General features: G+C 43.1%; 2 protein-coding genes across 3 annotated transcripts; both read left to right on the top strand.

Moving 5' to 3' along the window:
- Positions 1-89: 89 nt before the first annotated feature.
- LOC126543907 (selenoprotein K-like) lies at positions 90-5,516 on the top strand. Of its 2 annotated transcripts, XM_050191051.3 has the most exons (6): positions 94-298; positions 378-465; positions 1,071-1,089; positions 1,148-1,209; positions 2,743-2,798; positions 5,196-5,516. In XM_050191051.3, exons 1-6 carry the CDS (start codon positions 280-282, stop codon positions 5,228-5,230), a joined length of 279 nt encoding a protein of 92 aa, XP_050047008.1. In that variant the 5' UTR covers positions 94-279; the 3' UTR covers positions 5,231-5,516. The 2 variants fall into 2 exon arrangements, with proteins under 2 accessions (XP_050047009.1, XP_050047008.1); XM_050191052.3 differs by lacking the exon at positions 1,071-1,089 and having other exon boundaries at positions 90-298.
- Positions 5,517-20,211: 14,695 nt separating this feature from the next.
- On the top strand, positions 20,212-23,540 carry LOC140212811 (tigger transposable element-derived protein 4-like). The gene is made up of 2 exons (XM_072287821.1): positions 20,212-20,783; positions 23,381-23,540. Exons 1-2 carry the CDS (start codon positions 20,212-20,214, stop codon positions 23,538-23,540), a joined length of 732 nt encoding a protein of 243 aa, XP_072143922.1.
- The last annotated feature ends 1,083 nt before the right edge of the window (positions 23,541-24,623 follow it).

Genomic DNA, 24,623 nt, shown 5'->3' with positions numbered 1-24,623 from the left:
TATACAGGACACTATAACTTTGTTATAGGTTGTTACGTGAAAATGCAAATCTTGGCATACAGTTGATGAACTAGCCAACGTCGGCCGAAGCCATGTCGGATTAGGAGCTCTCGATGTGCTGAGGCAGCGCAAGTTTTCTGTAAGCAGCGCCTGACTGAGGGCATGGAGGCCCTTAGAGGGGATATTTTCCCTTGGCGACGGTAATTCGACGGGACTAATTCACGGAAAGTCGCCGCTTGGTTTTTGTCCTATATCTGCGGTGTGCTATCGACTTCCAACATGCCCTACATCAACGAACGTAAGCTGCAAAGCGAAGGAACTGCCCATATACGTTTGCTGAAGCTGCGTTTCATCATGGTGACGATGTTATTTTATAGGAGGCGAAATCATGGAGTCGCGGCCTCTGTGGCGGATAGGAACCATTACCGATTTTTTCCAAGGCTTCGCCCGGATGGTTGCTTTATTGTGAGTTACTTTGTTGTTTTTTTTTTTTTTTGCGCCGGTTTTGTCTCATTTCTTACAAGCTAAGAGGAATGAGTTGTGGTATAGCCATTTGTTTGCTTGCGATCTCCTATCACCTTGCATTTTGACGGAGCTCAGTGGGCTATCTTTGTTTATTGCTACGATGAGTGGGGACTACACCTCGACGTTCGCTGTTTTTGCAGTCAGTTGTGTTTCAAATTGTGCGGAAAAATCCAGCGAGGGCGCTCTGCTGCACCCAGAGCTAGCCAAATTTACTTTTGTTTGAACTGTAACATGCAATAAGAACCGCTCTTCTGGAAGCTGGCTTGTCAACTAACATTATTTCTTGCATTGCGCATCGCGCCATCGATTTGGTACCACCAGTAGTTTTTAGTTGTCTGAGACCTGTCCAGAATCTTGGCAGGCATTGTTGCAAATGTTTGAAATTAGAGCTGACAGTGAAGTGAGTGTAGAAAGTTAAGCATACGTGGCACTGGCATTACGAGTTCTTTCGTGAAATGTGAAACCCATTATCAAGTACACGCCATAGTATTCCTATGTATTACTTGTATCTACTACACTAATTGTGGCATATTTTTGTATTTCAGCTTTCAGACTTTGTTTATGGTAAGTGCATTCAGTACTTGTAATTTAGGATCCTTGCGCTTATAAATATGCATTTCAGATGGATTCTGATAGTTCAAGCAGATCATCGTCGTCAAGGCCTGGAGGGACAAATGCAAGAAGGTATATGCACAAGCAGCTGTATTTTGAAAAAAGTGTTCAGTGTACAAACTGCCATGTTTTAACCTATGCACGACGTCCTAGGTTAAGCCCACCAAGTTTAAAAAAAGAAAGCAAAGCCTTTTGGCAGATGAAGCCGCATGATGAAATGTCCAGTATTTTTTGCGTTCACATTGACTACTTTGTATTGACCAACTTGTGAATAATTTAAGCCGAACATGACAAGGCTTCTTGAGCACATTTGTGAACACGTAAATTGTGGTATGCTATTGTCAGCACAGTTTTCTTCCTGCTTTTAGATAAAAGCCTCACAGTTCAACAAAACAAAAAACCTGCTCCCAAACACACTGTGAACAAACTAAATCTGTTCCATGCCTAATAAGGTGGCTGCATCAATTTGACGTCTCAATGTGAGTGCTAAATTTTTGCTAGAAGTGAGTGAAATGTCTAGCCTGCACATGGGACAAATAGTAACGGCAATAAGGAATCCGAAAGCCAAGTTATCACAACAGGCCACCCCAAATAGTAGCATGAATGTAGAGCTCACTTCGAAGAAAGGTAACACATCATATTTGTGAGTGAGACTGGCCAAATATGCAAGCATAATTGCTTTACTCGTATGTTTGAGAGCAGCATTGGCTGTTGTGTGCAAGCAGGAGGCCATATCTGCTTGAAATTTTGCAGCCTTTCTTTTAAACACAGGAGCCACACAAAAGATAGCATACCACAAGTAATTTACTAGTGTATTCAAAGGCACTATAGAAACCTAGCAACCATGAAGTTGATCATTAACTTTATGGCATAGTGACTGTAAAATTGTTCATTAATTTGTTACTTATTGCTCAGTTATGAAGGAGAGGGCAAGAAATGCTGGAGGCTTATTCAAGTGACTACACATATTCTAATTGACATCAAGAGAAAAAAAATGGAGCTGGGCCGGTCATGTAATGCGCCGGTTCGATAACCGTTGGACCATTAGGGTTACAGAATGGGTACCAAGAGAAGGGAAATGCAGTCGAGGACAGCAGAAGACTAGGTGGAGCAATGAAATTGGGAAATTTGCGGGCGCTAGTTGGAATCGGTTGGCGCAGGGGTAATTGAACATTGCAGGGAGAGGCCCTCGTCCTGCAGTGGACATAAAATAGGATGATGATGATGACATGTTGCTTCTGTCTGCACAGAGAGCTTGACTTATTAATTTTATGGAAAGGCCATTGCCATGAGTAGTAGTGGCTTGATTAGAAGTTACAGCAAGCATGGTGAACACAGAAAATAGGTGTGCCACAGCTATGCCTTTGCAGTTCAACATAGCACAGACAAAAGAAGAGACGAATAAATGTTTCATCATGCTGCCTAGGCATAGTTGTTAATACGCACCAACTTGCCCACCTTTCAGTCATTCTGTGGTGTGCTTAGCACTGGAACCAGCATCTGGTAGTACAGGATGCATGAAAATGCTTACTTCAGAAAATCCTTAGCCATTGTGTATTCAGTGGGGTGTGGGTTTGTATAGCATATTTTCACTTTCTTTTACAGACCTCCTGGGCCACAACCTAGACGCAGGCTTGGTGGTTTTGGAAACCTTGACTCTGGTAAATAAATTGCATAACCAATGAAAGTTTTTATGCTAGTACCACATCAATTTCTGCAGCATGCTTTGGGTAGCTTATGTCGCTAGGTGCACATAAAATGCAAGTTTGCTATGTATGGAGATAAAAATGACCCCAGTAACTCACAATTAGCATGTATTAGAGGCTTATAGGAATGACAGTGACTTTTTTTTTTCTGTCAGAATGAACCAATCTCGCCAGGCTTCGAGTGCATGTGCACCAGTCCTGGCAGTGCCACGATTCTGGTGTACCTCACTTTATCCACTGCACTTAATTGGGTTCAGAAAATTATTTTTTCTTTACATCTTTTTATTAACTCTCCTCTTTCTCTATTCCTCCTCCCTGTATCTGTTTTTCCACAGCTGTGGGACAGTTCAGGTATCCACTGGAAAGTGAGACAGTCATGATCCCTGTAGCCTCTCTTTTCCCTCCTTTGCCCTTTTCTGTAAATATGATAAATTACTACTACTACAGACTTACGTTTATTGCCACGACTAAGAGTTGCATTGTGGTTTTTACGAGGGGGGATGTGTGTGTTGCTGTTGGGGTGGCTTTTCAACACTTTTACATCAGTGGAATTGTATTCTCTTGTAACAGCTTTTCCCTTACCCTTAAGGTTGAGCTGGTTTACGGTGGAGAAAAATTAAAAAATACAAAACTGTGTTCAGCTAGTTGTGGTTTCCCTTGGCAGCATCCAAACTTGCTGCTAGTTTGATCTATTAACTACGCTGTTTCTATATCTACGAACTAGGATTTTAGTCCTAAGGGAGTAGTGGCATCAAACATTTTTCGTGCATTCTGTTAGGAACATTACATTCGAGTTGTTACACCTGAGAATTTGTCGCTCTAGAGCCCCGTTTACATGAATGCGACAGTGGCGCATCGCATTTCCAAGCGCATTTGGGAAAGGCGATGCGACGCCGTTTACATGTAGCGCATTAACTCTCGCGAGAACGTAGCGCCACATAGTGTCGTATAAGGGAAGTGCAGCCGACTTCCGGTGTTACTGGTTTCCGCTAGAGGGCCGAGTGCACGTTGCTGGCTGAGTGCCGAGAAATAGACAGTTTTAGCTTAGCGTACGCTATACGCTATAGTGTAGCGTACGCGAAGCAGCGCACGTTTCTTTACACTGTTTGTTGGCCAGCGAGATCTTCGGATCTCGGAGGCCATATGCCGTCATTGCGGCTATTTCCCGACTCTAGCGATAGGTAGCGCTGACATCTCGATCGACTCGTTCGAAACAAGAAGCGATCTCGAAAACACCACAAGGTTATTCATAATACTCTGTTGTCGAAGTGGCCTGAGAATAGGCGAAAGCCGTGTACACAATCATTTGCTGCGAACGAAGTGCATTTTACAAAAGCAATGCCAAATTCAATTCGAAGCGGGCAGCCGGGACCGCCGCCATGTTGGTGGCTAAGTCCTTCCCATCATTCCTAATACGACGATCCTGCGTTTACATGCTCCGCGAGAGTCGACTCGCGCCCGTAAATCTACCCTCGCCTGGCGCATTAATGCGATGCACCTTCCTAGCGCATTACTGCTGTTTACATGAATGTGATGCGCTAGAAATGCGATGCGACACTGATGCATTCATGTAAACGCGGCTTACGTATGACATCTTTATTCTCAGCACTGCTACTCTCATTAAAGAAAATAGCAAGTGGCCAATACAAGCACGTTATATATAGTATTAGTAAATTACATGGATGCTGTGCATAAGTAGTTGTGGGTGCCATACATTTTTTTAACTATAGTAAAATGTAGTGTTACCTCCTTTTCTTATTGTCCCAGCTGGCATGGAGCTGGTAATACAACCGAATGTTGATTTAGTGGTCACATTTGCAGTCAAAAACTTGATTGAATCATGACCTTCACTCAATTGAGGTTTCCGTTTAAGTAAAAATTGCTTCACAGGTTACTGGCACAGTCGCAAGATTTTTGTCTCACTAAGTGTTATGAACAGAATTCTGCAAGAAACTCAACTGCCATGTGATGATGGTCATGTTGAGAGCAAAAATTTTGTACAGACTAAGTAGTCACTGTTGTACGGTGCCTTGCATGCACGTGAGCCAGCCATTTTGTTCAAGTAGAATTTGTAGTTGGTGCATGATTGCTTACAATAGGTTTAGTGTGAAGCATACAAAGACATGCTGGATAAGTGCTAACTGACAACTGTTTATTCTCATTACAAAGATTTTGAATGCATAGGGACGGCATGCTCTTCTTGCTTCATCTTTTTTTTGAAAAGTATTCCCCTATGTCACCCAAAGTACTATCAAATCAGGAAAGCATTAACCAAAAGTGCTTTGCTTTTTGTTGAAAACTCCCGTTGACCCTCCCTCCTCCATTCTACTTTTTTTTTTTTATTATTAACAGGCACGATGAACTGCTCCATTCCTGGTGGCGGATGAGGCTAAAGGGTCTTCTGTGCACAGAAGACCCGAGAAGATATTATGAGCAACCACCTTAAAGCACTCTTTCTGGGCAACATGATGATGCCCACCCTTTCAACTCCACTGTGAACTAGGGTGTGGCTGAAGCTTTGCTGAAGAGTTGCTTCCAATAATGTATCATCTAAGTGTTTCCTCACACAGCACAAATTAGTAATTGCTTTGTAACTGGTTTCAATAAAATTGCACGAGCAAACCATGACAAGATGTTATAATGGCCTAATAAAGTATTCACACGTTTATATAATCTTAAATGTATTTGTGGTGTTAACCATACAATGGTGCTAGATTTTACCTGCAGCCAAATTCAACATTGAAATTTCGATTTTTTTTCCCAGTCATTCTCTCAACTAGAGGTTTTAAGTGCTACTGTTTACATTCACTTACATTGACCAGGTGGCTTCTTTCAATGCTTGGTTGTGCCTCAAATCTGTGTCGGACTTGCAGGTGTTAATAAAACAAATTGACATGCAGAAAAATATATGCAGGAACTAATACATAGGATGTCTACCAACTGCGAAAACTGAAAGTCTCGGGGATTTTGAATAGTCTGGAAGAACTCTGGGAATTCGTGCTTCTGTCAGAAAAAATTGGCTGTAATTTTATTGAAAGGGAACGAAAGTCTTAATGCTGGCTTGAGTAACAGACTCAATCGTAATGAATCGTGTTTGACGCTGTGTCGTTGGCTGGAGAAATTCCAGTGTACATTCAACGACCGACTTTCCGGACGTCCCATAATTCGGACATATTTGCGGCACCACCACATACCCCGTAGAGTCAATGTAACGAACATCTAAAATCTCGGATGCAAGAACCCTTCCCCGTCCGATTTTCCGGACTTTTTGCTGTGATCGCAGATCCGAATCGGCATTAAAGCCATCGCCGCCTCCATTTTGTTTACCTCGAACGGCGCTCTCGCACGCAGATCCGCTGGCAACCGTAGCCGCCACCGTGGCAACGCTAGGCCTAGATACGTTCGCTGCCGTGTTTTACAGCGAAGCTGTATATGGCTAGCAGATTCGTCCGTCCGTCGCCTGTACGCCGAAAACTCCGGCGCAACCCCATGCGCGACAAGAAAGAGGCGCGCGATTGGCTGGGCCAGTAGTGACGTCGTTGCTCTCCGTTGCAGCCGAGCGCGCGCACAGCAGTTTACTCCAGCTCCGAAATGGGTAGGCCACGTGTCATACGTTCTCCTAAGGAGCAGGCAGCATTCGATCAGCAACGCCTCGAGCAGAACCGGGAACGAGCTCGTCTACGCCGTGCCGATGCTGCAGCCCGGGCACAAGAACAGGCTCATGCAGCCGAGTGCAAGCAGCAACTGCGTACCGAGGTTCTGGCAGCCTACCAATCGGTCGTTTAATAAACCGTCGGGATTAACCCAGTGATGAACACCGATCGAGGCTGCACATTTCAGCTTCGCTGGCTAACCATCTGTACGGAGTGCTGGGGGCGGTGATTTTTCACTGAAACAATTCGCCGATGTTAGCAATGGCCTTGACTCCGCCTTTGTGGTTCTCGTGATTGGCTTCGAAGCTCGGAAAGCACGGCGCGTTGCATGATATCGGTTCCCGAAAGTCAGCTTCGCCTCAATACAGAGTCGTTGCGCGGTGAAGCATAGACTTGAGGAAGGGGCAATTGTGCACACGGATGCGCCCGCCATCTCCTGTCACAGTACCAGCACTGATATGCCTAATAAGTGTACTGACAGGCCTTCAGAGCTTTCTCGGATATGCCTGTGGCGATTTGAGCCCTTAAGGGAAGTAAAAGACATGCCCTTATTTTTTTCGAACGCCTCGTTTTTTTTTTTTTTGACGTTTTCGCGGCCCCTAGGGAATCCGAAAAAGCGGACGTTGACTGTACAAATGATGAATAGGTGGCTTCAAATGGTCCGTAAGGCGAACACGAGGCGGAATGAGGACGAGAACAGAGAGGCGCATTGAGGAATGAACAGGAAAGGAAGCGTGCCGCCGCTTTGAAGGAGCTTGAGCTCAAGAAAAAAACGAAAAAGTGTTGGCTGACGCCGAGATGCAGGTGTCCCTCATCCAAATCAACACATACTCTTTAATTTAAAGCAGTGAAACGCAACACTGAAGCATTGTGCGCGGGCTGAGAGTATGTCGGGACAGTTGAGGTTGACTTACCAGCTGTTGAGAGAGAATCTCACTTGTGACCAAGTTCGAGCCTCACCAATGCGCTTGCTATCAGTTGATAGCAATAGCTCATACTCGGAAATATTTGCTTCTGCATGCATCTCCTTTTCATTCGTTCTTGAGAATGTTCAACTCTATTTGCAATAGGTTCTACCTTTTTTTTTCTCGAAGATATATATATCTTATTCACTGTGCATTTTGCTAACCCATCTCTTCTGTTTTCCTTTTTGCTATTCATACTGGATTAAGTTCTTTATTTTTGAGCATGCTTACAGAGAGCGACAGCATCGGGTGACACGGCCTCAGCCCGTCTTTACATAAAACAAAGTTCTGTGTCACTCGGGAAATTTTGCAAGGGCACTCGGGCAGAAGATCTGAAGAACTCAGCTGGGAATTTGGAAATGTAAACTTGGTAGACACCTTGAATACAGTATATGGGACCGCATACACAAGTAGCCAGTCACATTACCTGAGAAACTGTTCTGCTCATTTGAATGGGGTGCTGTAAGAAGTTGGTATGGTGACAGTTCAATGTTGAAACTTTGCACAAGTGGCCATCTTGTATGCTTGTGCAAATTTCCACCATAGTATACACGAGCACCTCAGGTTATATTCTCTTGTAACATGAGATTGCAGGTTCAATTCCTGCCTATAGTAGTTACATTCCAATGGAGGCAGAGTGCATGGTGGTCAGAATTAATCTGAAGACCCGGCCCCCTCCCCCCTTGCCATGGCATCTCTCATGCTCGGTGTTGCTTTTTAGACTCAGTAAATCAATATTGTACTGTTTTGTCACGAGAGTTGTCATGAGTGTGGCAACAAATTTAAATTTAGTTAATGCTTTCTAGAGTTGTACGATGTTCAAGTAAAATTACAGAAAAATATGAAATAATTTTAACCAAATGACAAAATTCAACACTGCAATAATTTATTGACAAGTCTGCCAGAGATACCCAAACAACCATCAACACAAGCACTCGCGTAAACTGTGAGTAATGATGCGCATAATCTTTCCAGTTAAGCTGTTTTGGCCACAGTTTTTGTTGGCATCATTGTGTAGCTGGCAATTTTTTTTAGCTAATTTTTTTCTACAGGCCTTGTTCAATGACCTGGCTCTTACCCAAAGGGAACTTTCTTCAGTTATTGCCTATGACAATTGCTTGCAACAGCTGCTCTCAGTGTCTTAGAACTAGAGCAATATACTATAAGCATGAGATGAAATGCAGTAGATGTGACAACCATTCCAATACTAGAAATGATGGTCAGTTAATGCCAGCGAGTAGCGGACTAAATTATGGCCATTACAGAGAATGGTGTCAATAGAATATATGAAGAAAAGCCTCGCCCCCGACATCTCATGTTTGAGGCATTGCATTGTGCCTCAAAATTGCCGCTCGTGCCAAGTACACCATACTATATCACTATGGGCCTTCATGCGCACCATCGAACGTGATTCTTTCTCTCCTCCCCCTTTAAATTACTAGGCTGTGGAGCCACCATTGCCACAATAAAAGAATTCAAGCATTGAGTCAAAGCAAAAAAATATCGTTATGTTGCCAGAGAAAGGAAGTCGAAAGCATGAATGCCACGGGATGCTGTTCTATGTATAAAATTTCATAAACATAATTAGATAGATATAAGCACAGAAATCATGACAACAGCAATGCTTAAAATATGCAAAACTCCACAAGAAGGTTTCTCTGCTTAATCTAAAAAATGCCAATTATGCCCACTATAGGTACAATGCAGGGAACACATTCGTATTCCTATTTCTATTCCTATCACATTCCTATTTCCACTTCCAGTGTGTAAGCTCCAACTTAGTACACCCTGCAAGCGTGAGATCCACCTTCTTTGAAGCAACATGTTAGTTATGTGGGGAAGTATGCTTGCAGAGTTTAACACACAAACCAACTATGCTTCACTTTTGCTGTTACTTGACTGTGGCAGCATAAAATGAATTGGCACCGTGGCCGAAGTATTTGCCCTAACCACCCTTTTTGAAAGAGAAAACATGAATGAAGCCAGTTTATTGGTAGACATGCATGCTACTATATCCCTCCAACTCTCTTCCAAGAGCCAAAGGTACACGTACATGATTAAATGTATTTAGTTATGTGCATGTGCTCTTTGTTATAGTAATGTTCACCAAAAGTGTTTTTGAAAACTTGCCACTTGCACCAATCAACTTTCAGAGATTAAGACTCATTCTCGCTAGTGAGGAAAGATAAGCATGGTGTACGCTATACTTTTACACAAGCACACAGAACAATAGCTCTGCCAGCATTTGCTGCCAGGTTAACTGGTCGATTTTGCATGTCTTGAGCACACAATGCAGTGTGGGAAATGCTGATGTAAATCAGCTTGATGTTAGTGCAATACCAGGTCACCATGGATTCTTGTGTCATTATCAATAAAGGGCAACATCACGATTAACATGAAAAACTACTGTAAAAGCCGGAATATAGGTTGAACTTTTTAAAAAAAATGCAGCAAAAAGTCTACTTATATATAATAGTTCATTTTTTACAAGTTTATGCCAGGTTTTTTTTTTTGCAGTTATAGCTTTGGGGGGTCGACCTATCCTCCGGTGCGACATATGTTCCGGCAAACACTTGTTAATTCAAACTCTGATATCTCAAAATATTCGATCAGTCGAAATTCTTTTCCGGCTGTGGCGTCAACCACCTGTTTTTTCGCCACTTATCTAAAGATGTTTTGTGCCGCACTCCGGATATCTCGAAATATTGATCTTGACTTTGGAAACACCAGGTATAAGGAAATGGAGCAGCGCCGGCAATGTCGCTTGCACTAGCATTTCAACCAGAAGCTAGACGAGCCATGCCGGGGCCGTGCTCACTGATTATCTTTCCCACATTCTTTCTGCCTACCCTGCTCGCTGACCCTTTGATGTGGCCTCACGCAGCAGCAGTGAGCTGGGAGTCGGAAGCTTTTTTTTTCTTCCCCTCTTATTTAGACACTTTTTTGTGACACATCTGGTGGGAAATTCGCAGGCGAAAGTTGGAATCGGTTGACACAGGTCAGGGGTATTCGGAGATCGCAGGGAGAGGCTTTCGTCCTGCAGTGGACGTAAAATAGGCCGATGATGATGATCGTGGTCGCAGCATAATAATCGTGACCTTAAACAAGATGATTGCCACTTTTCAGCAGTACACTCTAAGAAAAGTTTACACCCTTTGAGTCATATCTTGCCACACAACAATAAACGTCATCTGTCTTGTCCGCATTTCTTTAATGCTGTGAGCCCGGTACTTCCCAGTAAGGAACGGCATGCGCATTATCAGCATGATCGACATAGCATTGCCGACAGGAAAGTAGCAGGCGCGGCGTTTTCCTTGAAAACGCAAGCAAGGCAGATGATGATTATTGTTGTGTTGCAGATATACACCCCAAAGGGTATAAACTTTTTTTTTAGAGTGTAGCGATCAGCCCAAACGCTGTGCCCAAAAAGCCAGCATGTGAGATTGCTGTTTGATAATAACGCTCGCTTCATGCTTGCGCCATGATGAGGCATAAATGCCACGTCACTCATGGGATGACAATTGCGCTCTTTTGCAGTGCAGACGTTTCAGCTTTCGAAGTGAAATTGTCAGGAATTCATTACAATGCAGAAAGTAGCAGCATCAACTTTTTCTATGTCTGGAACTGGCTATGCCTGGATGACTGGCTTCAAATATTACGATCAATCGTCTTCACGGTGCCAAGCACGCTATCTTGGCACATGCCCATGAAACACGGAAGCAGATATTGACATATAAAAGATGTCTTGAATGGATAATCCAGAAGTCTAGTAGCTGTCTTGATCAAGACATTTTGTAGCCATGGATATCTAGAAGTACTTCGCAAGCCCTGCTAACATTACGCTAAAAGTTGGCTAACGGACATCTTGATAAGAACAACTTAAACTTTTATTAAATGTTCTCTCAAATTTTTTGTGGCAGTGGTTACAGTAATATGAGGTTTGCCCAAAATTGCAATTTATTTTAAATAAGGCAAGATCATCAGAAAAAAAGTTTATATTCTTGGATAGAGTGATGCACAGGTAGTTTTTCCAGATGTGAACCATGGGAATAGTGTAGCACTGCCTGATTGGTCGACTTGTGCATTTTGCTTAAACCAATCAATTGAATGCCACCTGCCAGAACTATTTTGCAAATAAAACAAGATTTGAGTTGTATACTGATGTCATGTCAATGTGCACCCATTGACTGAAACAATGCCACCTCTGCACGAGACACATCATTGTTAACAAAACATTGCCCTGCTGGGTCTCTACCAAACAAATATTTTCTAGCAGGGAAACGTTTTGTCAGTGATGCTGCAGTTCAGGCAAAAATTACAGCCTCGTTTCAGTTACAGGTGGCAGGATAGCATGACACCAGTATACGAAACAGAACGCTGTGCTACCATGAGTTCTTAAAAACTAAAGGATAGTTCACATCTGGAAAAACACACTGTACCACTCTATCCAGCATCATAATTTTATTTTTTCTGATGTCCATACCTCATTTAAAAGTAAATTGTAACTTACTTTGTGGGTGCCCCTTGTAAGGTATTGCCATATGCTTGCATAGCATCATGCAGAAATAATGACCACTTCGTTGGCATACCATCCATTAGTGAATTCCTTGCATGTTGCATGTTACCGGAACTGAATGATAAATCATAATATGCTGTTATTTTTTTTTCTTACGCTGTAGGATGAGTTTTTCGTGCAGTGCATAAAACATGATTGCAAGCGAAAATGCAGCAAGACTTCACAATGTGACATAGTGAAACTTTACTACCTAATAAATTAGAAAAGATGCAGAAAGTGTAATCAACAAGAGCGACAAATAGCAGCAAAGGTGGTCATGCATGAATTTTATGGAGATAATTGCCACCGCTGCCATAGCAGGCCAGCCTTTGCAGGAGAGGACTGGCTGCTCTCAAAAGCTTGCCGTCACAGGCCACGTGTGAAAGTTCTTGTTGTGTATTGACACAACAGCTTTTGTAGACACGAGCAAGCAATATCTGCACAGAAGAGGAAAAAAAGGCGAGGGAGGAAATTAGAATGTGCAAATTAAAACTTCAATTAGCAATATGTGCCAAGCAACAAGTTTGGCTCACATTAAAAATAAATTTAAGCCCTGCTTTCTCTTAACATACTGGGCTTTAAGGTATGTATGTGATGTTTAAAATATAGTATATTCCCTGGCATATAGTTATTAAATTGCGGAGCAGAGTCAGACAGAGAAGTGCCTTCAAATTAGAATATGATGTTTTGCAGCTAAAAAGGCACTTACCAACTTGTCAAACAACTCTGACAGCCTCCTTGCAAAATATAATCAGTTTAAGATGATTACCTGTTCTGCGGGTAAATAATGTGCTATCTTAATTAGAAAGTTAAATCGCATTTTATACTGTTAAACCAGAAGCAAGTTCAGCAGTTTGCACTGTCTAGCTGTTGCCTTTTTTTCATACTTAAACATGACATAGTACAGGGCAAGCAGGTAACATACAAAGGACTGTTGATAAAGTATCACAAACCAATGCCTCTGGGGCTGGGTCAATCGCTTTGTTGATATATTTTCATGTCATCTTAACTGTCTTAGGGCAATACCTCACACCAATAATGCATCACCTCGGATGATAGGTCATACAAAAAGTTGGAAGGACGCTTAAGCTTTGACTTTAAGAGCAGAACGCAATAGCATTCAAAGATTCCTGTATGCTTTCCACGCTTCCCGGCAACTGCAACTTATGTAATTGTACTGTTTACTGGGAAACACTGGCGGCGAATGCTGTGCACGAAGGTGAGCTTTTTGCTTCTTTTTTTGATGGTGTGCAAAGAAGCGAGTGGGCCACGCCGCTCCTACTAAGACAAACCTCAAACAGCAGCTGGAAAATACTACCGCGTTAAAAAGGGTTTGTGTTTGAGTTTCCGCATACTAACAGAATTATGTTTTCTCATATTCATATTACAATCGGACACTATCATGTCTGTAGGTTGTCTGTAAGCTGTACTTTACGATTTTTCTGATGCATTTTACTATGAGAAATTAAATTCGTTCAGTAACTTCTTTGTGCTACATGGAGGGCATTCAGAATGTATTTTCCCAAAACGACGGTCGACGCGGGACGCCGGATTTTCTGCGGCACAGGGCCCTTAACGCTAGGGTTATCGTTAAGGGCTATCGCGTTAAACTTAAAATTGAAAGTATCTCATGATGTCATCAAACGAGAACATTGCCTCCTGCCTTGATAGTGTTAACATGCTTGTTGCGCCAGAAAGTGCAAAGTGATTTGTAGAGGTTGCAAATTCATTAGTGCATTTATAGCCTCAGGGAATTCTGAGCATCTACACTGATAGAAATTGAGAAGCCACTACGCACAAAAAAATCTGTATTCAAGTAATGGTCCATGCTGAATAATTTCCCACCTAGCAAAAGGTCAAACGTGGCAGCATAGTCAGAGGGTCAAGAAAAATAAGTCGCTAAATTCTGATAAGACCTCTAATTGATATTATTGAAATAGATGACAAAAAAACAAACAAAAACAGCACAGGTAAAATTAGAGTTATGACAAAATTTTGCAAAGCACCTCTGCATACTGCTGGAAGCCACAGCATCATGCCTGTTCTATGCGCGACATGTGACAACACAATCTCTATCTCAGATAAATGCGCCTCCACACGTCATTGTGTGATCCCCTCACAATAAGGTTAAAAAACACAGTCTGCACAGGCTACCTGAGGTGATTCATTCAGCAGGTGCCAGCCAAGTGCCGATAGTGGTAGAGTCAAATTGAAGTTTGTTCTTATATGGAAGTCTCGGTACATGTTTTATCAATTGTAGCAGCAAAGCATAGATTTTGCAGCACACGCAAAGGTCTGAAATTAGACTCCTTGCTGATGGTGCACAGTAAATTCCTGTAAAGAGACTAAATCAGACAGCAAACATTTTAGAATACAGAACTCATCACATACTGCCTCGAATACATTTGTGCATTAGGGAAGCAAGGTGCAATGTACTGTTGTAGCAAATTTTTACTGACATATGGAATACTCATAAATGATGACACAACAGAGTTAATTTGAGAGTTCTTACATAGTATAGACTACCTACAGTGAGAAGTTTTGTAAAGCTTAGGGAAACAAAGTAGTAGTGAAAGTAAACTGTGTACACTGGTGCTGAGAAGCTGGGAATAATAATGGCAGCTTATTTGGGATCAGTGCAAAAAAATGCCCACGACCAACTAGCGATTTACTGCGAAGTGCTCCCTGGTCTTAACCCATATACAAAGCATTGTAAGGATCAGAGGCGGTACAGTACATTGGCTTACACCGATTATAATGACGAGGTCCCGTCATCCAGCTAGTGCCAACAGACAAGGGGAATGCCCAGCTATCTAAACAGTGAAAGGAACAAAATAAGAGTGCATCAAGTCGTCTGAAAGACAGATTTGCAATTAAAAATGAGCTGAACCACAGTCATTAATTAAAAGAGACAAGCAGTCATGACTGCACTCCCAGATGAAGCACCTAATAGGCTACACGTTTTGCAGCTTTAGAACAAAGCACCAGTGAAATTTTTCCATCAGCAGCCGATTACATTTGACATTGCATAAAACAAGTAAGCATTACAGTGATCTTTTTGTTTTGCTATAAAGTGGGAACGCTACAAGCTGTATAGTCACACACACATGCATGCAAAGCACAGTAAATTAAGTACAGTAGTACACAAAGCTGAACCCCATGTAAGGACAAATGCACTTAAAATAAGGTGAGTCCAGTCTAGTTCATGATTACGGCCAGCGCATCCTCTTTGAATGCACTCCCTTCGTTTGTTTGGTGCTGTGTTAACCATAACGACTTTAAGCAAGCAGAAGCCTCGTATAAAAATGAAGTTGACAAAAATTGGCAGGGCAGAAGAGCCCAACCATCAATAATTGACATGGTTAACGGCTGCAAAAATTCATACATTGTTGACGAAAAACTAAGTGCAAAGTATTTCACTTACCAGAAAAGGTGCAATGTGAATGTACGATGCAAGAAGGTGCACCAAGAACATTGAAGGCATTGAATGCAGATCCTGTCATTGTGGTAGTAAGCCGTCCGCAAAAACACGCATACAACTGATGTCATGAAGCACTGATGCAAAACACATGGCAAACAGCGTCAGCACAGCTAAATGACTCCACTTGATATTCCAAAATTCGGATACCTAAGCACTTCTTATGAGTTGGGAATGTGGAAACATTTATGTCCAATTGAACGCCGCTAAGCAGCCCTTCGAGTTTTGCACTGCGAGTAATGCACCATAGCGGTACGTGCTGTCCGAGCCAGCAAGCAGCAGCCTGCGGTACCAATGCCACGTCACTGACGGCGTCCGTGGCATGCGGCGTTGCATTGCTGTATCTGCTCTGTCAAGGCATGCGGGTGATGTGGCATCACGGTGATGCCCTTGATCCCCTTACGCAACAACTGGCGTGCTTCCGCTACAGCAGGTGTTCCGATTCACCCGCTCTGCTTCATCGAGGCACGCTCATGACGTGGCGTTGCAGCCAATGGGAATTTCGGTGCTGTTTCACTGCTACATAAGCCCCGGCTCTTTCGCTCAATGGGCTATTTGATATTTTCGCACCAATAAATGTACAGAACAGCTTAGACCAGCACACAACTAGTATAAAGTAAGAATTAACGACCGAGACACTGCGTGCACCACCGGCCATTTTTTCGAACTTCTTCCCTCCCAGTGTTTCCAGCATGGAATGGGATGCATAACAAATTTAGAGCCACCTCTGCTTTACTATTGCCGAGTGGTCGCAGCACAGTGGCTAGCATTGTGACACTGCTGCTATCACTGTGGCACCCGTTTCGCTTCTGCTGTCAGCCCCAGCTGCACGAACATGGAAGATTGGTTTCCAGGCATAGTTTGCGTACCCTGGGTTGAAGAATAACACATGCTTGATTGCTGAAGTTCCGGTGTAAAATTACTGAACATTAAAGCCAGCTTATTATGTTGCTTCTGACGAGTTCATTTGTCTGTGGCATGTTTTGTTTACACTGACAGTTGGCGTATCTTTTAACATGCCGTTTGGCATTTTGTGCACTTTTAGACAAAAACATCTAAAGCAGTTCTACAGTTAGATGTTCTGAATGCGTTTGCGAAAATACTCTGGTGACAGCTGTAGTGGGTTGTTACTGCAGATAGAAAAATACTAGTATATTTCAGGTGTTTAGGTTATGTTTACAAGTAATTCTATTTTCAGTCTTATTGTAGACCAATATGTCTATAGCCATTTGCCACCGTTTCAAGACGTTAAGAGGTTCTGTTTTGTGGCAATAATGTCATTGCCCATAGACACGTTCGGTGCTGATGCACACGAAAGTGATCAAGAATATTACTGGCGGCATTTTCTATGCGCAGCCAGTGGGTTTATATTTTCACGATTTCGCTTACGCCCAAACTCTACTGATGTCAAATTTTTTCCCAGTTTTTACAGCTTCGAGTTAACAGGCTTTTACTTTTTAAATTTTACCTAAATTTTTACAGGAAATGAGCTGCATGCAGCTGCTTATTAAGTCCATTTCACCAAAGGGGCTGGTTCAAACATTGTAATACTTGCTTCGCACAATGACCAAGATAGTAAGCTTGTGAAACAACATGTTTATTCAGTGATACAGAAGTGTTTACATACAGTGGCGCCAATCATTATCAGGTTATGACACTGTAACTGAGAAGAGATATCACCTACACGCATTCAGTGTTTTATGAACAGAAGATTAAGCATAACTCACCACATTATCACACACAGCTTAGCTGAGTGGTGCACTGGAGTGGTTACAACAGTTGTTGGTGAAGAAAAGTGACATTGATAGCAAATGAAAACCCAAAGAATAAAGAAACTATCGTAGCTTCATAAAAAGGTAACTAAAATGCGAGAGTTACAAATTGTAATAAATATGTTAAACCTTTCCGAATCCAGTGCCAATGATGAAGATGTTATGACTAGGTGGTTGTAAATGCAAGTTGTGTGTTCAAGCATTTTTATGGATGGTAATGAATTGTTTCCAAAGGAAGTTGCCATTTTGGTGTCATCACAACTGGAAAGCTGTTCTGTTGACAGTAATTGCCAAATGTTTATATAAAATTTGAAATTGTGCTAGTCAGTGTAAAGCCATCTATTTCAAGGGGAAAGGTTCATTTAACATCTGTGAACATTTTTCACCATGATCGATATTCCTTCCCCTTTCTCTACACACATGCAGTCACTGATTGATTTTTTTCTGACCTGCTCGAATATTTGGACATTATCTCAGGGACCCTACCTTATCCGTAGAATCAATTTATAAGAGTAACTGAAATCCCAGACACCATATGATGTTCCCTGATGTCACAGAAATGGCAACCATAATCAGGACATCACTGTTGGTGCCATTCATTTGCTTTAGTTGGCAAGGCGGTTTCTCAGCCTTTGAGTGTCATGGTGTAGGCATACAGCTGCTGTGAATAGATCTGCTTGACAGTAAATCATAACATTGGTCGCTGACACCTGACAAAGTAGCATGCTATTTAGGGCTAATGAACTAAACCTAAATAGCATGCTCTTTCTGTGCATGCTATTTAGGCCTAAGTTTGGGCTATTTAGGCCTAACTTTCTGTGCTCTGCTTGCCTGTTAAGCAGAACACAAAGTTTGCCACTAATAGGTCTGTGTGAATGGCCCATAAATTGTTGCGACAGATTATGTAAGTGGCGAAAGGATCAGCAAACAAATGGCTGGCAACTACCGTGAGTGCACCTAGCTGCACTTGCAGACACCTTTCTGTGGCAATGAAGGAAAACCTGCGGAGGCAAAGCGCATACAAGGGCGCTCTTGAAGAAAGCCCCACATTCCCATTCCCGGTAACTTAAGCTGGGGAAGAGAAAAACATTTTATTTACAAGAGAAAATCACGATAAAATACACCAACTAATGTTAAATTTGACTTATTTTACTACTTTGCTTTTCCGCGTTAGGGCAAATGCGAAACTATCACACGTGGAAGCTACATTAATTCAATATCTGTTCCATGAAAATGAAAGAAAACACTGTCAAATGCTGACACTACTTGGTGCAGTCAAACATGTGCAGAAGCTCCACTCCTGTAGCTTTCCCTTCATTGCCACAGAAAGTTGTCTGTGAGTATAGCTCATCTGTGTGGTTACTTCATATGCGCAAAGCACCTACCATAGCAAAATTTAGACAGACAAATACTCCAGTTCCACACAATCACTACCAGAGGCCTTGTACTACCTCAAACTGAAAAATGCAGCATCAAGCAACACTTAGGCAGTACAACAACCTATGGACAGAATGGATCAAGCTCAGAAAATTCACGCAACTCAGCCTAACCCACTGAAAGTGTGCAGACAAGGCCACATGAGATACCTGCACTGCACTATGATGCGAGATGCACATTGGGCTGCAAGACAGGCAAACAAAATGCATTTGTGGTTTTGAACAGCTTAAATTTCAAACCTAACACCGTTTGCTCTTCTCCTCGCAGATGCCGTGCTCCCAGCTGTAAAGCCGACGTCGAACGCACAAGTGCGCCTATGTACAATTAAACCTCGATATAAAGAAGCCGATAAAATCAGCAGTTTGCTTCGTTATATTGAAATTCGACCTTTTTGCAAATAAGTACAGTCGCCAATCGATTTTTCTGAATTAACGGGCAATAGAAAAATGCAAATCTGAATGAGAAAATTCATTTGGATAAATTTGGGAGTCGGTAAATTATACGGTTTCATGCCACGTACGTCGATGATATCTTCACATCAGCTGTACGAATTAACATATATTCCAGTCTATAATTTGCACCTTTGTATCAGTCGCACCCCCCCCTCAAAACGGGCGTTTTCCTGGAAAAAAAAAGTTGGTTTTTTTTCCAGAAAGTTGGAAAAAGGCGAAGCTTCGATTGCAATAGCAAATTATTACACAGCTATACGAAGTACGGGTATTAGTTTAGTTTTATTGGCTGTATAAACTGAGAAACGTTCCTTTATTAACAGAATTAGCAAGGATGGCATCAGCACACACAAGCAAACATGAGTACAGCAGACTCCCGTTAAGACGAACTCGCTTAAGATGAACAGTGGAAGTCGTTTGTTTGGTTTCCCATAGAGTCAATGCAAAAAAAATCCGCTTAATATGAACACTGCACACGCGCTAATCGGTTAAGATGAACTTTCATGGCCAGCCGTGCCTTACCCGCGCAGCTTTGCTTGACTATCCGAGCAGCACTACAGGGGAAAGAAAGAAAAAAAAAAAGACAAAAATGAAAGCTTTTCTGCGCCGTCGACCATCTGTGTGATGCGGGGAGACGAGGAGACCTAACCACCTCGGTGTTTCTGCATAGGTTCCGCTGCTTCTCCGCTCCCACCCTTCCTCACTCACTCCTCTGTCTCCTCCCGGCCCGGCTACAAAAATTAGCCGCGCCCTCAAGTTCATTCTCTCCTTTGCCTCCCCATCACCGGACCCTCCCCCTCTGCCCTGCACAGCGCCGATGCGATGAGCCCTTCATACGAGGCATTTTCAGCGCTGTGCTACTCCCCTTCCCCCCCACAGCAGCACCTCCCACAATGATCTCTCCTCTTTGTCACCGCAGCAGGTTCGCGTCGCGCTGGCTTTCTCCGAACTTGCAGACTGCAGGGAGGAAACAGGACGCAGAGAGAGAGAGAGGGAGAGAGAGAGAAAGAACAAGCGCGGCCTGGCCAGTAAAGCCAGCGAAACTCAAAGCTACACCCCATGGACCAGGGAGTAATCAGCAGCTTGAAGAGGCACTATCGTCGCTCTCTGTTGCAGAGGATGCTAATTTGCATGGAGAGTGGTAAAGAGAACACAGTGAACCTGCTAAGTTCTGTCCACTTACTAACAAGTGCCTGGGGGCAGGTTACTGAAGTGACCATTGCCAATGCCTTCCACCATGCGGGGTTTATGGCGCCTAGTGACAGCTCAGCGCAGAATGACTGCGATACTATGAGTGAGGACTCTACTGTGAACTTGGAGCAGAGCAGCATTGTTTTTACACTGAGCAGTAAGGGTGTCTCCATTGACATGAGTGCGTATGTCAGCATTGATGAAGGTGTGCAAACATGTAGGGCTGCCACACTGGAAGGTTTAATTGAAGAGGTGTTCAACCTGCCATCAGAAACTGCTGCTGACGATGACAGCATGGATGTTGTGCCTGAATCTGCACAAGTGATCTGCAATGCAGCTGACACTTGCCTTGATACCTTAGTGCAGTTTTTCGAACAATGCAAGGGCACTGAGGAATATCTTAGAAAATTAAGTGAGATGTCTGCTTTTGTAGCAGCCAGGCAATTTTCTCGACAGGCACAAAAAAAATAACAGACTGAGTAACAGTCAACAGTGCCTTACTAGGGCAATGTGTAGTATACCACTAGTAGTGCAATAAATGCTTATATTGCAGTTATTTTTTCCCTGAAAGGCCATTTCATTCATTTCTTCTCATATACGAGGTATTTGGACACACACTGCATGCTCAAACATCATTTTTAGAAGCACTCCTGATTTGACGAACACTTTTCATGATCCCTTGGAGTTCATCTTAAAGGGAGTCTACTGTATATCACAGTCGATGAGCGCGGACACTCGCTGCAAAATGCTGCACACTAGTGTGAGCAAGTGCGGCAGCAGCAGCGAGCGAAGAGCCTTCGTGCGGTCTATCGCTTCAACGCAAGAACAGCGAGAACACGCACACAAGGGTATGAACTGTCTGCAGATCCCTTTCAATATACGGCGCGCGCGACCGTGCAAAGTATACACTTGCACTCCCCCACCTCCCGTGCTGCCTCCCCGCGTTCCTCCATATATATGTGCTCTGTAGTTGAACCACCATCATCAGTTCCTCTTGCGCCCAGTCGCGAATTGCGCAGTTGTTGCCGGAGTAAAACGCCGCCCCCCTCCCTAAAATCCCCAAGATGGAAGACCCCGCATTTGCTCTCCGCTTTCTCCTTCGCGCGCGCCAGACTGAGTCGCGATCGTCAGCTTCCCTTGCGTGCTTTCACTCGCACATACAGCATATACTCTCAAAAAAGTTTACACCCTTTGAGTCTTGTCCCACAACAATAATCGTCATTTGTCTTGCTCGCATTTCCTTTCTTCAACGCTGTGAGCATGATACTTCCAAGTCATGAACGGCTTGCACGCGTTATCAGCATGACACAGCATTCTCGACAGGAAAGTAGTGAATGCAGAGTTTTCAAGGAAACGAAAGCAAGGCATATGACGATTTTGTGGGACAAGATAAGCCCCGAAGAGTGTTAACTTTTTTAAGAGTATGACATGCAGGGACAGTGTTATGGCCCTTGGACTTTATACGGTACATCACGGCAACGCCGACGGCAAGAATGCGCCTGGTGTGTCTATATAACTGCAATGGCAAAAAAAAAAGTCGCAGTTTTGCCCGAAAGGCGAAGCACCGATTGCAATAGTAAATTAGATAGCTATACGAAGGATAGTTTTATCGGCCGTATGAACATTCACTTACTAAGTTAACAATGATATAATGTGTAAGCGCTGCCTCTATGCGTGTTTCTTTCTACGTCCTCGTTCAATCGCGTTTACACATTCTATCATGCCCGGCAACGCGTTTCAACTAAATTAACAAGCATGGTGTAACGCGCGCACAGGTAAACATAAACACATCTCGCTCGACGAGCGTGGGAACTCGCTGTCAAAATGCTGGAGTGAGGAATCGCAGCAGAAGCAGCAATCAAATTGACCTCCGCGCATCTCGCGATTCAACGGTAACGAAACGTTGAAAGCACAGCGCATACGAAGAAGTGCAAACGCTTTCAAGATACGGCGCCCACACAGCTGCGCTGTAAGCACTAGTCGCCGTAAGCAGCAATCTAGCGCGCTTCGCATGACCATACATCCAACCCGATTTTGACGGCAGTTAATTCTTTCCGAAAAAAAAAAACGAAAGTATATAGGTCGCACCAATGAAAAATTCAAAACAACAGATGCAAGTTATACACAGGGAAATACGGCAAGGGAAGCCAGCCATGCTATCGCGTGCACTCCGTCCCCGCGGCTGATAGCGTCGCCCGCACTGCGACGACGCTATCAGGAAAAACGCTGGAAGCAGGGAGCGAATGCTTCGTCTGCCTCTCGCTCCAACGGGTTACCGGAACTACTGATTACACAACCTCCAATACCAAAAGCGCAGGAAGACAGCTTGCATGGTGCCACACCGTCTCGGCACGCCAGCTCTTTGCACACGCGGCAAATTACCTCTACAGCAGGTGCGCAGCTGCGTATGTGCTCAGCCGCGCTTACAGCCATGCGCAGCAACGGCCGAGACGCGCACCAACTTACCCCCGCTCCCTCGCGCGCTTGATTGCGTTACCGCGAGCCTGCTTCCCTCCCCCCTTTTCACTTTGCTCGCGCGGGAAGGCGCCATCTTTCTTGTCTCGCCCTCGCACACTCACTTGCACCCAAACCACACAGTGCGCAATAATTTAATTTAATTCAATCATTTGACCATCCGCATCCATAGAAGTTTCCATTATCTCTACATCCCTTTGCAGTGGCATTGAAATCTCGTTATATTGATATCGCATACAAACACACTTCATTATACTGAGGTTCTAAATACATGGTGTTTTATGGACATGAAGTTATGAAAAGTTAAATACTTTGTTATATCGAGGTTTACCTGTATTTCAATGAATTTCCGAATTTACTGTCAGCGTTGTAAAAAAGAACGAATTTGAGTTCTTTTGAATTTAGTTTTCTATTTTTAGAAGTACCAATTATTCATTTTTTTCAGTCCGCTTCGTCTGTGAAAAAATTGGTAGTTTCGTTTCAAAGGCAATGCCTCGACAGTGATAGCAAGGTTTAGCATTGGACTGAAGATCCTTGAACATTGTTCAACAATACTATGCAGGGGTGACATGTTGGCACAATGCAGGACGCAAGGAAACTGCTGCTGCACAGCAGAAACTGCACAGCAGTGCCTTGGCAGCTACCAGATGTCTCGCAATGCTGGCATGATGAGCGACATCAGTGGCATAGCAGGTGTTGCACCTCGATGGTGCACGAGATGAGACTGATGGAAAACTATCGACGTTCATAACTTGAACCGTTCCGCTCAGACGAACGTATGTAGAATGTGTGGTATACTCACAGCTGCTGTTTGTGTGCACAACACTCATGCTAGCAGTGGAAGGCACAACGCTGCCTTCGTTTTGCTCCAGAACCAATTTGGCAGAGTGTAACAGTGCATTCACTTGGTTTCATCATTTTCGCAGCCTAATGCACTGCACATCTCTCACTTCTCTGGAGTTCTAACCCTTCTGCGTATACGGCTATTGTATCACTGATATCGTGAGAGCACAATGCTGGTGCCAATAGGCCTTGAGGGTCTGTATAATCGCTATGGCAATAAAACCAGTTGGTGACTGACTATATATATATATATATATATATATATATATATATATATATATATATATATATATATATATATATATATATATATATATATATATAGTGAGCATGCTGGTTTCTACATTTAGTTCACCATATTTTGATATTTGTCATTGGTCATTTCATTTCTCGGTGTGTGGCCAAACCATTTCCTATGTGCCATGAGCTAAGGAATAAACAACACTTCTGAATGTTGTCGGGCTACTATTGATCTCATGTTAATAATCCTTGTAAATATAGTTGAAACTTTTCTGCCATTCTAAATTTCAGTTTAGCTGTTGTGTCATCACTCTAGGATCCTACTAGCTGTCTTGAATGCCAGCCTTAAAGGCATCCTGAACCCCTTTTTATCTAAGTCGAGAAATGCATTTGACATTAAAACAGCTTATTTCAGAAATACTTCAGAGAGAAAGGTACTTCGTTGCATTCAGCAGAAGCAGAGTTATTGGCAATTAAAGATTGCCTGTGATCTCCCTTGCGGTGCTCCCGCTCCTTCTTCAATGTTTTGCACTGTGAAGGCTACGGTGAAGCAGAATGGTGCCCACAATGCTCTTCCTACTGAATGTCAACGTGATGTGCAGTTCAAATTTGATTTAGGATGTTTACATAGAACCCACTATTTACGATTTTGGTGCCTACGATGCATCAAAATCAGAAGCTCTCCCTCAGCTTATGGTCGAGTTTACGGTGTCTCATCCCTT

Source organism: Dermacentor andersoni, chromosome 1, assembly GCF_023375885.2.
Source record: "Dermacentor andersoni chromosome 1, qqDerAnde1_hic_scaffold, whole genome shotgun sequence".
In the NCBI taxonomy this organism is placed as follows: domain Eukaryota; kingdom Metazoa; phylum Arthropoda; class Arachnida; order Ixodida; family Ixodidae; genus Dermacentor; species Dermacentor andersoni.
The sequence above is the reverse complement of the archived record's forward strand: the minus strand, read 5'-3'. Positions and strand labels throughout refer to the sequence as shown.